The 17,649-nt window shown below is 39.8% G+C and overlaps 1 protein-coding gene across 1 annotated transcript; it reads right to left on the reverse strand.

The window, feature by feature from the left end:
- Positions 1-766: 766 nt before the first annotated feature.
- On the reverse strand, positions 767-17,575 carry eed (embryonic ectoderm development). The gene is made up of 12 exons (XM_061889845.1): positions 17,417-17,575; positions 13,233-13,385; positions 13,025-13,117; positions 9,841-9,906; positions 9,592-9,717; positions 9,436-9,517; positions 9,276-9,367; positions 9,062-9,195; positions 1,657-1,762; positions 1,436-1,594; positions 1,287-1,360; positions 767-1,215 (listed from the first exon to the last, which is right to left on the reverse strand). The coding sequence occupies exons 1-12, from the start codon at positions 17,534-17,536 to the stop codon at positions 1,089-1,091; spliced, it is 1,332 nt and encodes a 443-aa protein (XP_061745829.1). The 5' UTR covers positions 17,537-17,575; the 3' UTR covers positions 767-1,088.
- Between the last annotated feature and the right edge of the window lie 74 nt (positions 17,576-17,649).

The following is a 17,649-nucleotide window of genomic DNA, read 5'->3' on the forward strand; positions in this document are numbered from 1 at the left end:
TTCAAACTCAAAACATAATATTGAATCAAAATCAATGTTATTATGAATTATTGACCTTTCCAAGTTTCCCATCACTTCACATCAAATATTCCACAAAGAAAAAATATTTTTGGTGGAAGATTTAGCAAATTTGTTGAATAAATAATCAAAAAATTTATATTTTGTTTTTTTCTGACTGTACCGAAAATGAACCAAACCGTGACCTCTGAACCGAGGTACGTTACACCCCTAATATATATATATATATATATGTTTATATATATATATATGCATATATATATATATATGCATATATATATACATATATATGCATATATATGTATATATATGTATATATATATATATATATATATAATATATATATGGCCCTGCAATGAGGTGGCGACTTGTCCAGGGTGTACCCCACCTTCCGCCCGATTGTAGCTGAGATAGGCGCCAGCGCCCCCGCGAGCCCAAAAGGGAATAAGCGGTAGATAATGGATGGATGGATGGATATAATGTATATATATATATATATATATATATATATATATATATATGTATATATATATATATATATCGAGAGAGAGAGAGAGAGAGAAAATTTGTTTTCCTTTTTTTCATTCAGTCATTGGCAGAACTAAGGATCGTATTTGAATCTTGTTTTTAATATTTTTGTGCAGCACTTTGGAAACCTTGTTTAAATGTGCTCGACAAATAAAGTGGATTGGATCGACTACAGTCACTGCATATCTTATGCTTGTCTTTATAAAGCAAATAAATCAAGTTGTCTACAAAAATAACTTTATTTAAGTCGACATACACTCAAACACAAGAAGCCTACTGAGGAGAATATTTCCTTCTTGTATTTCAGGCTATTTTCCTAACATAACTATATGATTATTAAATGATTCGTGGTGTTTCTGAACTAATTAATACAAGTTAAAATAAACATTTGAATATCTGAACCGCCCACAAAGTTAAGTCCAGAGTTAAAATGTACAAAAAGGATTCCATCAAGCAAAGGTGTGAACAAAGCCTTTAAAATATTACATGAAGTACAAGAGCTGGAACTCTTTATACAAAACCTGATTTCACTGCTGGGTTGTTCAGCGCTGACGGTCCCAGCGCCAGATAGAGGCGTCGTCACACACCGCAATCAAAATACTACTGTCACGGCTAAAGCTAGTTTGTCGTATAGCAGAGGTGCATTTGGGCAGGGTGAGTGTGGTGGACCTGGGGCAGCAACAACAACAAAACCATATCAAAAAGCAATTTTTTAAAGTGATTGCTTTGTGTGAACTCACTTGGCTTTGTGTGGGTCCTCCACTTCAAGGTCCCACACGTAGAGCTTCCCCACCTGGTTCCCCAGGGCCAGCATCTGTCAATCAACAGGACAACGGTGAGGACGACGCAACTGTGAAAGCCTTGGAAATTTAACGTGATTGTCCTTCACCTTCTGCCAAAAGTCCATGGAGAAGCGCATGTACCAGATGTCACATTGACTGTACTCAAAGCGTCCGAGAATGGTCACGTTGGACTCGTTGGCTTTGATGTGATCGACGTCGTCCTCCATTTTTCCAGGTTTCCAGCACACGATGGCGTTCTCACACGACTAGACGGGCGAGCGTGACGTGACTGAGTGATGGCCCGATTCGTAATGGTTAACACTCCTACCTTGGAGAGAATGAGGTCGCCGAGCCACCGCACGCAGTCCACATAATTTCGATGGATGTCCCGAGTGGAGAAGTCAGGAAAGTGGATTTTCTGGGACACAAAAGGCCTGAAAAAAAAAAAAAAAAAACACAGTCTATCAAATTACTATACACTTCCTTAGACTCACTTTTTCCACATGACCACCAAACATGTATGAGATGTTTATATAATAATAATAATAATAATGGATTAGATATATATCGCGCTTTTCTATTGTTATATACTCAAAGGGCTCACAGAGAAGTGGGAACCCATCATTCATTCACACATATATTATATGTTGTCGTTCTTATGCATGTCTTCCATTTTTATTTCTTTGACCTTTGATGCAATTCTTGAATTTGGATAATTGGCAAAGTCTCATTTGCAGGTAAAGCAAACATGTTTACAACTACACACTTTTTCTTTTGTAATGTCACAGGACGGCGTCACCAGCGAGTGCTGCAGCTACCTTGCAGCTATTTTTTGTTATGGATTTTCAAAGAGTATCCAAATGGGGTGTTGGAAAAAATTGTGTTTCTTATTTACCATATTTTTCGGACAATAAGTCGCATTTTTTTTTAGTAGTTTGGCCGGGGGTGCGACTTACACTCAGGAGCGACTTATGTGTGAAATTATTAACACATTACCGTAAAATATCTAATAATATTATTTAGCTCATTCACGTAAGAGACTAGACGTATAAGATTTCATGGGATTTATGGATTAGGAGTGACAGATTGTTTGGTAAATATATAGCATGTTCTATATGTTATAGTTATTTGAATGACTCTTACCATAATATGTTAGGTTAACATAGCAGGCACCTTCTCAGTTGGTTATTTATGCCTCATATAACGTACACTTATTCAGCCTGTTGTTCACTATTCTTTATATATTCTAAATTGCCTTTCAAATGTCTATTCTTGGTGTTGGGTTTTATCAATTAAATTTCCCCCAAAAATGCGACTTATATGTTTTTTCCCCTCTTTATAATTCATTTTCGGCAGGTGCGACATATAATCCGAAAAATACGGTAATGAGATTCTAAATCGATCCAAAATTTTAAAGAATCAATGAGTAGTTTTATCTAACAAATTGTTCTTAAGATAATTTGTATTCGCTTTTTCAATGTGTATTTTATGGCAGCACGGCGGTTCAGGGGTTAGTGCATGTGCCTCACAATACGAAGGTCCTGAGTAGTCCTGAGTTCAATCCCGGGCTCGGGATCTTTCTGTGTGGAGTTTGCATGTTCTTCCCGTGACTGTGTGGGTTCCGTCCGGGTACTCCGGCTTCCTCCAACCTCCAAAGACATGCACCTGGGGATAGGCCCCTCCCACCTCCAAAGACATGCACCTGGGGATAGGCCCCTCCCACCTCCAAAGACATGCACCTGGGGATAGGTTGATTGGCAACACTAAATGGTCCCTAGTGTGTGAATGTGAGTGTGAATGTTGTCCGTCTATCTGTGTTGGCCATGTGATGAGGTGGCGACTTGTCCAGGGTGTACCCCTCAGCACCCCCTGGCAACCCCAAAAGGAACAAGCAGTAGAAAATGGATTATTTTTTAGTCTGCCCTTTGCCTGTATTTCCTTGTGGTGTACAGTCCTTTTTTCTTCAACGGTACTTGTTTTGAAAGGGCTTTATAAATAAAGTTGGTATGGTATGGTATGGTACAAATAGGTTTTTCAAGTCACCTGTGCGGTCAGGTAACGACCAAAGTAGTGTTTTGCTCCAAAGAGGGGGCGGGTCCGGTGCGCTAATACCGGAACCCAACCCCACCCGCCCTCATATTCCTCGACTGATGTACTAGCATTTCTTTAGGTGCAAATATCACAGAATAACATTACAAAATATCTCTGACAAAGCATGATCATAATGTAAGACATTTTTATTTTGTTAAGGCCAGAGTTTCCCCTAAATTGCCAAAATAGCTGTGACGGTGGGGGCGTGGCCAATGTAACATCATCGCATGATTTGCTATGATGCAGATATTCTTTAAAAAAGGCAAAAAAAATTGGGATATACACTTAAAATAAATTGTATTATTAAGTATAGTATTAACATATATTTTTCTTACATAATATTGTTGGTTATATTTTTAAATTGTTGCTGCTGATTGTAATATTTGTTGATTATATATATATATATATATATATATATATATATATATATATATATATATATATATATATATATATATATATATATATATCCATCCATCCATTTTCTGCCGCTTATTCCCGGTCGGGGTCGCGGGGGGCGCTGGCGCCTATCTCAGCTACAATCGGGCGGAAGGCGGGGTACACCCTGGACAAGTCGCCACCTCATCGCAGGGCCAACACAGATAGACAGACAACATTCACACTCACATTCACACACTAGGGCCAATTTAGTGTTGCCAATCAACCTATCCCCAGGTGCATGTCTTTGGAAGTGGGAGGAAGCCGGAGTACCCGGAGGGAACCCACGCATTCACGGAGAGAACAGGCAAACTCCACACAGAAAGATCCCGAGCCTGGATTTGAACCCAGGACAGCAGGACCTTCGTATTGTGAGGCAGACGCACTAACCCTTCTGCCACCGTGAAGCCCTATATATATATATGTGTTTAAAGAGATTTCTCCAATCCTTTTAGTCACTCTTTCTATACTAAAAAGGACTTGCAACAAATCTAGCATCTATTTCTGGTGTTATTGGAGACTGTACTAGTGTTTAGATACTCTGTTTTAAATACTGTCATGCCATGTCCGTGACAAAAAGCGAGCTGCAGAGAGCCTGACGTCACACTTGCTTCGAGTTGCTGGGAACCTTTCTCATATTAAAAGCCACCAGTGTCATCTTAAATTGTGAAGGTCGCTGTCCGCGGGCATATCATTTTCCTGAAGGAACTCTCCTGACGGAATAAATAAAGTACTATCTATCTATCTCGAATATATTAAAGTACGTCCAGAGCCCAGACATGCTGCCTCTACTCCAGACAACCCCATGCATATACTGTAGCTTACGTCATCTCGGCATCGGTTTCAGTTCACTGTTCCGGTGATTAAAGTACGTCTCTTTCCAGTCAAATTTTTGATGCATCATGAGTCGATAGTGCGCAAATCATAAACTTTATATAGCCATTTATACTGTGAGTGTTTATAATATACATGTATATATACACACACACATATACATATTAGGGATGCACCGATTAATCGGTAACCGAATATATTCGGCCGAATATGGCAAAAAAAAGCCACATTCGGCTTTCGGTGGAATGAGTTAAAAACAAGGCCAAATAGTGGCGTGTGACACAATTTTTTTGACGCGGTGACGCAATCAACCAACGTGCAGTGACGTTGGGATATGTTGTGTACCTGTATAAGTGTATGAGGTTACAAGCACACACTTATTGAGATTTAGTGGGGCCTCTGTTTACATTATTAGCCTGTTGTGTAGGCTACCTGTATAAGTGTATGAGGTTATAAGCACACACTTAATTGAGATTTACTTGAGCCTTCTGTTTATATATCTATAACTCGGTATAGCTCGGTTGGTAGAGCGGCCGTGCCAGCAACTTGAGGGTTGCAGGTTCGATCCCCGCTTCCCCCATCCTAGTCACTGCCGTTGTGTCCTTGGGCAAGACACTTTACCCACCTGCTCCCAGTGCCACCCACACTGGTTTGAATGTAAAAATGAGATATTGGGTTTCACTATGTAAAGCGCTTTGAGTCACTAGAGAAAAAGCGCTATATAAATATAATTCACTTCACTTCACTACATTATTAGCATATCTACTGTGGCTAAGCAGACTTTTGCCAAAAGGACAATAATTCATTTGTTGTGGGTTTATCCCCTTATTGCACTTTTTTTTTTTTGGAATGCATGTTTTGTTTAAAGGCCTAATATAAATGAAAAACGTTGTGCTTTTTTTGAAAAGCAAAGGCTACTGGAATATTAAAAAAGTCAATATTCAATAAAAAATTACTTTATTTGAAAAACTTGTCCAAATATTTATTCTAGGCTATTTATGCAATATAAAAAAAATTGTGAAAAACTGGATTCATTATTCGGTATTCGGCCTTCGGCTAAGCGTTTAAGTTTTATTCGGCTTCGGCCACAAATTTTCATTTCGGTGCATCCCTAATACATATATATATATTTACTAAATTAATAGAAATGTGTACAATACTGGAACATAAGTGCAGTTTCCAAGTTCCGAGCCAGAAGTTTCGACTGGAATTTTAAAATGTAAATATTTCTTTACTGTCACACTCAAACACATTTACCTAATTTGATTTGCCTGCTATAAACAGCCTCAGTCACTTACCTCAAAGTTATCTGTGTGTGTGTGTGTCTGCCTGTGACAATAGTTAAACATCTCGCTAGCTAGCTCTTTATGTCAGTGCAGAGAGAAGATAGATCCACACGCCTCCAGACTGCAAATTAATTGCACATGTGCGAAACTGCCACTGTTTCTGCCTTGGTCTAAAGAGCGAGATGTAATTATTTATTCACTGCCATGTCAAGCTAATATAAAATCACTGCAACGTCCTGATTCCATCACTCATGTAAGTAAGTAGAGGTGGGGGTAATAATAGAGTTTTAGATGCACCCAATTCGGACATCGATTAGTAAACATCAACAATCGATGTATTTACTGTTAATAAAGTAATGCAGACAGTTCTAAAACTTGGCTGACTGCAGCAAACCACCTAACAGATAGACCGGACCAGGTCATTTATTACAGAGCTCTTATATTCCTGTTTTGCACACATTTCCATTAATTTAATAACTGGGGGAATTAATATAACTGTTTATTACAAATGCAGTTTTTTAAAGTTGCAAGTTATAGACGCTCTTCTAGAGTAACAAGAAGAAATGTAAAACTGCATCAATAGACATACATTAAAGATAAATAAATAAATGATAAATGGGTTGTACTTGTATAGCGCTTTTCTACCTTCAAGGTACTCAAAGCGCTTTGACACTACTTCCACATTTACCCATTCACACACACATTCACACACTGATGGAGGGAGCTGCCATGCAAGGCGCCAACCAGCACCCATCAGGAGCAAGGGTGAAGTGTCTTGCTCAGGACACAACGGACGTGACGAAGTTGGTACTAGGTTGGATTTGAACCAGGGACCCTCGGGTTGCGCACAGCCACTCTCCCACTGCGCCACGCATAAATAATCTATTTTTTTATGGAATTGTAGCTCCTGAATCATAACCGTAATTGAATCGTGAGCTACCCAAAGATTTCTACCTCTATTAATGGTTCTCTTCATTTTTTTGAACAAATGTGATACTCTAACATTTATCAATGCAAAACTTTTTTTTTTTTTTTTTAAATGGCAGTTACAATCAAAAATAATTAAGGGAATCTGCAGTTTTAAGAATAATTATCATTGTATAAAGTCAGTTTTGTATCTCTCTTACAGCGTCCGATGCCATAAATTATGGAAATGACACAATGACGTGATCAAGCAACTTTTAGGACAGCCAATATCTACTTTTCTTGCTGAGGAGTTGGCAACACTGACCCTGACATCAGACTTGTCAAGGTTTGAAAAATCATACATACTGTACATATGTGCATATACACACACACACACACACACACACACACACACACACACACACACACACACTTATATGTACGTATGAGATAATTATCTGTATGAGTGTGCTACAGCAGTGGTCCCCAACATTTTTGTAGCTGCGGACCGGTCAACGCTTGATAATTTGTTTCGCGGCCTGGAGGGGGGGATTTTTTTTTTTTTTTGTCATGAAAAAGGGAGTTTTTTTTGGGTTGGTGCACAAACTGTAAGTGTATCTTGTGTTTTTTTATGTTGATTTAATAAAAAATAAAAAAAAATTGAAAAAAATAAATAAATAAAATAAAATTTAAATTAATAAAAAATTATTCTGCAGCCCGGTACCAATCGAGCCGCGGCCCGGTCCGGTGGTTGGGGACCACTGTGCTACAGTAAATTACAGACCAAAGTTACACATTTAAAGTCAGTTAATACATAAACCTTCTTTTAATTATTACAATATTCTGAAGCCTACAAGTGTTGAACATTTTATTTAGTTCAATTATGAAAGATAAAAAGATTTACTTCCTTCACAGCTTTTGCTTATTCTGTGTATTTACAATTTTTAAATCACATGATTGAACCACTAAGCTGAATTTTCTTGAATCTAACCACTTTTTAAAGACAGCAATTCCTCAGCGGTTTGTCTAGCTCAGTGGTTCTCAACCTTTTTTCAGTGATGTACCCCCTGTGAACATTTTTTTAATTCAAGTACCCCCTAATCAGAGCAAAGCAATTTAGTTGGAAAAAAAGAAATAAAGAAGTAAAATACAGCACTATCTCATCAGTTTCTGATTTATTAAATTGTATAACAGTGCAAAATATTGCTCATTTGTAGTGGTCTTTCTTGAACTATTTGGAAAAAAAAGATATAAAAATAGCTACAAACTTGTTGAAAAATAAAAAAGTGATTAAATTATAAATAAAGATTTCAACACATAGAAGTAATCATCAACTTAAAGTGCCCTCTTTGGGGATTGTAATAGAGATCCATCTGGATTCATCAACTCCATTCTAAACATTTCTTCACAAAAAAATAAGTGAAGTGAATTATATTTATATAGCGCTTTTCTCTAGTGACTCAAAGCGCTTTACATAGTGAAACCCAATATGTAAGTTACATTTAAACCAGTGTGGGTGGCACTGGGAGCAGGTGGGTAAAGTGTCTTGCCCAAGGACACACCGGCAGTGACTAGGATGGCGGAAGCGGGAATCGAACCTGCAACCCTCAAGTTGCTGGCCCGGCCACTCTACCAACCGAGCTATATCGCCCCAAATAAATAAATCTTTAACATCAATATTTATGGAACATGTCCACAAAAAATCTAGCTGTCAACACTGAATATTGCATTGCTGTATTTCTTTTCACACTTTATGAACTTACATTCATATTTTGTTGAAGTATTATTCAATAAATATAGTTATAAAGGATTTTTGAATTGTTGCTATTTTTAGATTTTTTTTTTTTAATTCTCACATACCCATTGGTATACCTTCAAGTACCCCCAGGGGTACACGTACCCCCATTTGAGAACCACTGGTCTAGCTCTATCTTACAGATTTAAAAAAAATACTAAAAGACGATTGTCTATGAAACAGGTTGAATTGATTATGAATGAAATCAACACCCCATGAATATAAATTGGTTTAAAAATTTGACTTTCTGAAAGATTCAATTACCCGAATACTACACACCCCAGGTGTAGATTATGGGCGAACACAAAGCACCAAATATATTCATGATATAAGGCCATTTTGATAACAAGTTACTTTTCTTCAGGTGGCTCTTCGGTTGTTACCTGTTAGTTTTTGAGGGGTTGTACTCATAAGATCCACGGATGGCCTTCTGCAGTCTCTCCGAGTTTATTCGCCAGAGTTTTAGGGAGTGGTCCATTCCACATGACATTATTTTCTCACCCAGGAGGTCAAAATCCTGCAGTGGAGTTGAAAAAAAAATGAAGTTTTTACTTTGTTATTCCTCATGCTTATTAGGTGTGATATTATTAAACGTACAGCACTCAGGACTTCATCTCTGTGACCCTCCACTCCACCAAATATGGCCACTAATGTGTCCGTCTGGATGTTCCAGAGACGGAGCGCATGATCTTTGGAAAGACACACAATTAGGAAAACTCAATTGATATTGGTGAAAGGTGACAAACATTTTACATACCTTTGCTGACCGACAGAAGAAGATTTGGATCCCTTGGATGAAACTTCAGCTCATTAATCGCATTACCATGACCTACATAATGCTGAATAAAAGAGAAATGTTTTACTTCATGCATTGTAATCAAAATGACCTCCCTTGTGATGTGGGGAAGCCAACCTTGATGCACTGCATTGTGATGTGGTTGATAATGCGGATTATCCCCCGTGATCCGGCGACAGCCAACAAGGGGTGACTGGTGTTGGTGTCGTAGGTCCAGGCACACGTGTAGAAGTTCTCATCTGCCTTTGAGCCATTTTAGTTAAGCAAAATTGTCAGGTTCATTTCAGGGGGTTCTTTAAACAGCGACCAAAGATACATTTCTGAGAGAGAAAAACCAGGCGGTGACAATTAAGGAAGCAAGGATACATCTGCGTCCACGTAAGACTGCAGGAGTCGGATTTCTCCTTGAGAATGACATTCATACAGAGTGACCTGGATGGGAGACATTACAAATTACATGAAGAAGAGACAACATAATATCAATCAATCAATGTTTACTTATATAGCCCTAAATCACTAGTGTCGTATTTAGCAATTAACCCATACGTTCTCTAAACAGTAAAAGGGATGTACAAGGTTAAGATTTTATGGATAACAATATGCATATTTATTGGTCCATCCATCATCTTCCGCTTATCCAAGGTCGGGTCGCGGGGGCAGCAGCCTAAGCAGGGAAGCCCAGACTTCCCTATCTCCAGCCACTTCGTCCAGCTCTTCCCGGGGGATCCCGAGGCGTTCCCAGGCCAGCCGGGAGACATAGTCTTCCCAACGTGTCCTGGGTCTTCCCCGTGGCCTCCTACCAGCTGGACGTGCCCTAAACACCTCCCTAGGGAGGCGTTCGGGTGGCATCCTGACCAGATGCCCGAACCACCTCATCTGGCTCCTCTCCATGTGAAGGAGCAGCGGCTTTACTTTGAGTTCCTCCCGGATGGCAGAGTTCCTCACCCTATCTCTAAGGGAGAGACCCGCCACCCGGCGGAGGAAACTCATTTCGGCCGCTTGTACCCGTGATATTTATTGGTATTTAATGTAATTTTTTGATTTAATTTTCATTGATTTTAATTTTAGCACAAAAGGGAGTAACACCAGCAACATGTAACATCTCAAAGCAGGGAAGTCCTTTCTACACATGCCTTTTCATCCTTAAAGAGCAACTGCACTTCTTTTGGAATGTTGCCTATCATTCACGATCCCTATCTAAGACAAGAACACATACTTTACTTTTTTATGCATTGTAATTTGTAAAATGCAGAGGTGGCTAACAATGCAGCTAAAGGGAGTAATAATAATGGATTAGATATATATCGCGCTTTTCTATTGTTAGATACTCAAAGCGCTCACAGAGAAGTGGGAACCCATTATTCATTCACACCTGGTGGTGGTAAGCTACATCTGTAGCCACAGCTGCCCTGGGGTAGAATGACGGAAGTGTGGCTGCCAGTTTGCGCCTACGACCCCTCCGACCACCACCAATCATTCATTCACCAGTGTCAGAGGCACCGGGGGCAAGGGTGAAGTGTCCTGCCCAAGGACACAACGGCAGCGATTTGGATGTTAATAGGTGGGATGCGAACCTGCAACCCTCAGGTTTCTGGCACAGCCGCTCTACCCACTACGCCATGCCGCCCCCAACTCCATTGCACTCATGAAACCAAGTATTAGTCATGTTTTTATAGGTGCTAACGCTGACAAACTACTTTTAGCGAGAACTAACTACCTTATGCAGCTATAGTACTGGCATAGTGAGCTGCTGCTGCTGCATTAACTCTGAATTGATAAAATCCAATTCTACATTCTAAATCATGCCTCTGACTTGTATAGAAGAAGCTTGTTGCCATAAACTGAAAATTTGATCAACTTTGACCTTCAACTTAAACCCAGAGATGACAAGAAACACACAAAAAATAATTTGTTGGCGCCCACTTTTTTTTTTTTTTCACCTGCGGGAGGATTATGATTAATTCTTCATCTAAACACAAATGTATAAGCATCCCCATCAGTCAGCACACCAGTGAGGGCAAAACTTGTAAAGTAAGTGGTTGTTTTATTATGTTTGTAGTTTGTATTTTTTTTCTAGAGCTTAGCAATACTGCTGCATGGTTTGTTTAGCACACAGCTTATAAAATGTGTAGGTGACCCTCCATATATATTCAGGTTCACAAATATAGGGTTCTGGATAAACATTTGTCCCAAAGTAGTCGTCATTTTCTCTCAAAGTCTGGTAGGAGCAGTAGTAGTGTTGTTGGTGAAGGAAACAACAAACGTTGTGATAATAATATGCAGCCGTACGCTTAAAATAATCAAAATACATTTTACACTTTATCATGAATATGCATGTTACTAAAATTACAAATAAACTTAAAGCAGGACTATAAAACTGAGTTTTTTAAAATTTTTTAGAGCGCTTTAGAGCGAATCCCATTACCTTTATTTTTAGCCGACTTTTGCTGACATTTACAAGTCAGAATGAAAAAAAAACAAAAATTTCTGTGTTCTTGTCTTTCATAATAATTGTAAATGATGAGCAAAATTACAAAAACGTGCTGTAGGCAAGTCAAGTGGGTTTGCAGTGCAAGGTGCAAGGCAGTTAATATGTCCTCACCTTGTAACGACCACACATATCCATCACTAAAGGATAGAGATGTCTTTATTAGTTACAATTATAAATGGCTGGGAATACGACTTATGTGAGGCATTCATGTGCAGAACATGGAACTTTTATATGAAATACCATATGATATATAACAATACAATCTATTAGCATGTTGGGTGGGCTTGTGGTGACATGGGTGGGCAAACTGTGCTCATGGTGTCATGCAAACGAGGCGCAAGGGAGTGACTTTAGACGGCAATTAGAGACCAAACATCTGGTTGTATTTATCCTTCAGAGCCACTGTATGAGTTTTTACTTCACATTTTACCTTTTTGGAGGGTGGGAGTTAAAATTTGGCCTTTGGAGTACTAGAACACGGGGACTGACGCGGGGAGGAGGAGGATGTGCAGTTAACGTGGCCTAAGAGTGGCTTTCACTTCAAAGGGACAATCTACTTCTTGGAACGGGCTTGCCTTGCGTGACTTCGGAGGGAACATTGTGTTACAAACTTTTGGGTGGTGGAGGGTTAATTCTATGTGGTACGTGATTGAGTATTATTGTGTTTTTCCCAATTTTTTAATTAGAGGAAAGGTGTGCACCCAAGTGTTGATACAGTAATATTTCTTGTTGAGGATCAATTTTTGTATATTAAATGAAGCTGGTATTGTGGCTAAAAAAACACACTTTGCTTCCATATTTTGGATTGTTTACAGTTGATTATTAGGTTCTATCTTTGTCCGTTATATGTCGCTGCCTGAATAGTTACATTACATGAACAGTGGTGTCATAATTATGTAACTGGATAGCAAAAGAACCAGTAGCTCTATCATTTGTCCAAAATCTTAATGGTCTTCCTGTACTAACCCAATTAGGAACCAATACCAAAAATTACCAGTAGTTGGAACACATTTCTACACTGTAATAATAAAACATGTCATTTATCACATGGTCAGTCACCCTGTTGCTTCCAACTGTGGCGAACACCAGTGGGTCTCCCTCCTTACTGTGCCAGTTGAACTGGACACCAAACAGGGGCTGGCCATGGTCTTCCTGCAATAAAATTAGGATTATTATTATAATTGTGCTTTTTCAAGACAACATTGATTGAGATGAGACACCCGACCACGGCTTTTGGAATGGGCGGAGCCATGACGTGCGCGCTTACCCGCAGGCTGTTGACACATTTAAAAGAGTATCTGCACTTTTTGGACTTTGACTTTCCTTTGCCCCAACTCTTCCTGCCTGGGGCGTTCGAGGTGTTGGTGGGCGTGTCGGGGCGCTCTGCGTTGGTGCCACTTTCAACACTGGCAGCATCATCCTGAGAAAATACACAAGACATTCAGTGTTGGCGTTGATGCACTTTTTGTGTCTTTTTACGCATTGAAATCAGAAAGGACGCGCAATTCCGGACGTGGATTTTTTTTCTTTTTTACTGCTTCGTTTGCTTGTTTTTATTTTTTATTTGATCGATTATCACTTTCCACCGGTGTTTTGTTTAGTCTATATTTGCCGGGTCAAATTTCTGTGCCCGTTTATTATGTTTATATCTGTCGTAAATTCTGATTTGCCGAAAGCTTTATCAATGACGTAGAGACTCCATGGTAAACACTAAGGTGAGTGTAAAGTCAACCTTTTTAACTTCATCCATGTCTCCAGTAAATTACTTGTTTTAGTTGTTGTGAGTCCATGGAAACTTCACTTTTAATTCCCGCTGCATCGACATTGTTTGAGGATGGAGACAGGTTAGCTGTTAGCTTCAAGCTAAACCAGCACCAGACCAGACTCTTTCGCCCCAAAAACATACTGAAAGGGGGCGTGGCCGGCGGACCTGCAGCAAGGCAGGGCGCGCCGGGGCCGGCTCCAAGATGTGCGTCAGGTGCTTAGATGGCCCACCTGGGCGCAGTTATGCAATCACCTGTCACTGTGTAAAAGGGCAGCAGCACAGAAGGACCGGGCAAGAAGGAGCTGGAGAGCATGCGGAGCAAACGCGACAGAGAGCTGAAAACGCGGGAGGCTGAAAAGCAACCGGAAGAGCGAGCAGTTGGAAGAGGCGGAAAAAGCTGAAAAGCGACCCGACCTGCACGGATGTTTATTGAAAAATACACAAAGTGGCAAAAACTGCCGCAGTCATGTCTCTCCTTGGTGGTCCGTGGAACCTGGAGGGGAAAAGGGTCCTCCAAACATACTTTGCAAGTAAACAAATGCGGAAAATGTGTGCCTTTTGAAGTGTTGAAAAGGAGTCTCTTGGAGAAGTGGCTGATAAGTTAGCAAGTGTCGCTCACATCGCTGACAGTTCCGTCATCACCGTTGTTGTTTACTGAAGCAGAGATGCTGACTGTGCGTTATGATTAATGCGCATCCATTGCCAGCGTCTGTTTTTTATCCATACACTTATCAGATTAAATCTTATTATCTATAACAGAGGTGTCAAAAGTGTGGCCAGAGGGCATTTGCAGCCCGCAGCTAATGTTTTGGGCCTACAGCATTCAATTAAAATAAAAATATAACAAAAGTGGAAAAAAAAGCATACAGGTGAAATGTAATTTAGAAAAAGTTACAAATTTGACTAATAAAATAAAGCTGTTTTTTTTCTTTAAAACTGTCATTGCTCAAAACATAATATTGAATCCAAATTAGGGATGTCCGATAATGGCTTTTTTGCCGATATATTCCAACTCTTAATTACCGATACCGATATGCCTGATTTTGTTGTGATGCTCCCGCTGGATGCATTAAACAATGTAACATCCATCCATCCATTTTCTACCGCTTATTCCCTTTCGGGGTCGCGGGGGGCGCTGGCGCCTATCTCAGCTACAATCGGGCGGAAGGCGGGGTACACCCTGGACAAGTCGCCACCTCATCACATATAGATATAGAAGAGCTAGACGAAGTGGCTGGAGATAGGGAAGTCTGGGCTTCCCTGCTTAGGCTGCTGCCCCCGCGACCCGACCTCGGATAAGCGGAAGATGATGGATGGAACAATGTAACAAGGTTTTCAAAATAAATCAACTCAAGTAATGGAAAAAAAGGCCAACATGGCACTGCCATATTTATTATTGAAGCCACAAAGTGCATTATTCTTTTTAACATGCCTCAAAACGGCAGCTTGAAATTTGGGACATGCTCTCCATGAGAGAACATGAGGAGGTTGAGGTGGGGGGGTGTACATTGTATTGTCCCGAAAGACTTAGTGCTGCAAGGGGTACTGGGTATTTGTTTTGTTGTGTTTATGTTGTGTTACGGTGCGGATGTTCTCCCGAAATGTGTTTGTCATTCTTGTTTGGTGTGGGTTCACAGTGTGGCGCATATTTGTAACAGTGTTAAACTTTTTTATACGGCCACCCTCAGTGTGACCTGTATGGCTGTTGAGCAAGTATGGCTTGCATTCACTTGTGTGTGTGAAAACCCGTAGATATTATGTGACTGGGCCGGCACGCAAAGGCAATGCCGCTCTGTACTTTACCCTACGTCCGTGTATACAGCAGAGTTTTAAAAAGTCATATATTTTGTTTTTTAAAACAGATATCGATAATTTTGAAACAGATTACGAAAATTTCCAATATTACATTTTAAAGCATTTATCGGCCGATAATATCGGCAGTCCGATATCGGACATCTCTAATCAAAATCAATGTTTTTAATGAATTATTGACCTATCCAGGGCTCCGATTACTTCACATCAAATATTCCACTCTGAAAAATGTTTTTTGTGGAAGACTTTGCATATTTTGTGTGTTTGCCATAAGAAAACATTTTTTTTTTTTTTTTTTACAAAAAGGGCAGAAAACAACCTAACAAAAAAATAACAATAAAAAAATGACAGATATATCTGAAGTAGATGTAGACTCTAGAGCAGGGGTCTCAAACCCGCGGCCCGCAGGCCAATTGCGGCCCACGAGACGTTATTTTGCGGCCCGTACCTTAATGTGAAAATGTAATGTTGGTGCGGCCCGCGAGTTATATATGAATGGCGCTTCACAGCATCATACTTGTTTACCCTCGACTGTCCGGGAGACACCCAATTTTCAGTGCCCCTGGATTACATCCAAACAACAATATTAAGGAGGCACCATCTTTATCTTATTCAACGACCTGTACAAATAGCGTGCCAGCCCAGATACGTGTTGGTTTTGGATTCTGTAGACGCAGCACACGACTGCAGGACATAGTTGATCAACAGCCACACAGGTGGCTGTATAAACAACTCTGACACTGTTACAAATATGTGCCACACTGTGAACCCACGCCAAACAAGATTGACAAACACATTTTGGGAGAACATCTACACCGTAACACAACAGACCAAATACCCAGAATCCCATGCACCCCCAGCAGCTGGGACGGGAAAGCCATTCAAAGAGGGTGAATTCATTAAAAAGTGCATGTTAGATTTTTTTTAAGAAATATTTTCTTGCGGCCCAACCTCACCTAGTTTCTGCATCCAGTGACCCCCAGGTAAATTGAGTTTGAGACCCCTGCTCTAGAAATTTAAATAAATAATGTATGTATGCCCTTGGCACGCCATCATCATCATTTCATGACCGAAGCAAACAACTTTTGGCACTTTTATACTGAAATCAATACACCGACAACATATTAGATACGGCTATAGAAAAAGCTACCGGCAGTAGTAAAGTTTAGATCCATGAAGGAAAGAATAAAGTGAATGAATGTTACGAACGGAATACATTTACATATGCAGAAAAATGTGTTTTCTTTTGAATATAGAATGTAGAATACATTTATCATTTGTTTTCAAAACGGTTACAAAAAAAAACTTACTGTGGGACCCCATTTTTATGACTTGATGGGGCCCCTGGGACCCCATTTGGAAAATTCCTAGCGCCAACACTGACATTGACAAAAGAGTAATGGAAATTGTACATTACCTGGAAGGAGCAGGACATAAAATAATTAAAAGGCACTGTATTGAGTGTACAGTCACTGTTAAAAGTTTAGATACACTTTTTCATTGAATAACATAAGAAGTTGTTTGACTGCCATTGTAGGTCAGTGAAGTCTCAACAATAAAAATGTATTTATTAGCAGTATTATGTTAAATGTTGCCAAAGCTAACACCGGTGTCCATGATGTGAATAACCAGAAGTGAAAGTTATGGAGCTAAGAGTCGTGCAAATGTGTTGCTTTTACTTTAATTCGGGTAAATGTTAGTTAGTGTGAATAAGTAATTTTAAATATTTACAGTTGCCTAATATGGACAAAGCTTCAGCTTCAAGCTAGCTGCTTCCGGTCCACGGCTACTTTAGCACACGCCTGCTAACTCGTTGACTGTTATTCGATTACGCCTTTCGACGGTGACCAAACAAACCACAATTGCGCACTTACATTCTCGTCCCCGGACGCATCTGGGTTACTGTTCTCATCACTGCTTAGTTTCTGTTTCTTGACTGGTATTTCTTTTCCCGCTTGAGATGGGGACTCGGACATGTTCTTATTTTCCCTCATGTTGCCACGACTCCGCCCTTTCCGCCCAACTGCCGCAAGGGTTGCTGGGTATTGAAGTTCGAATGTTTCTTACAAATAATACAACCTCCAAATAAAGATGTTTCCATGAATAC

The sequence above is a fragment of the Nerophis ophidion genome, linkage group LG27, assembly GCF_033978795.1.
Source record: "Nerophis ophidion isolate RoL-2023_Sa linkage group LG27, RoL_Noph_v1.0, whole genome shotgun sequence".
Lineage (NCBI taxonomy): Eukaryota > Metazoa > Chordata > Actinopteri > Syngnathiformes > Syngnathidae > Nerophis > Nerophis ophidion.

What these genes read in the sequence shown, in the direction of transcription:
- eed (XM_061889845.1), bottom strand. Translation starts at nt 17,536, where the DNA reads ATGAGGGAAAATAAGAACATGTCCGAGTCCCCATCTCAAGCGGGAAAA. An exon ending in TCACAATGCAGTGCATCAAG is followed by an intron (nt 9,518 to 9,591) that starts GTTGGCTTCCCC and finishes TCTTTTATTCAG; the next exon opens with CATTATGTAGGTCATGGTAA. An exon ending in GCGACCTCATTCTCTCCAAG is followed by an intron (nt 1,595 to 1,656) that starts GTAGGAGTGTTA and finishes TCGCCCGTCTAG; the next exon opens with TCGTGTGAGAACGCCATCGT.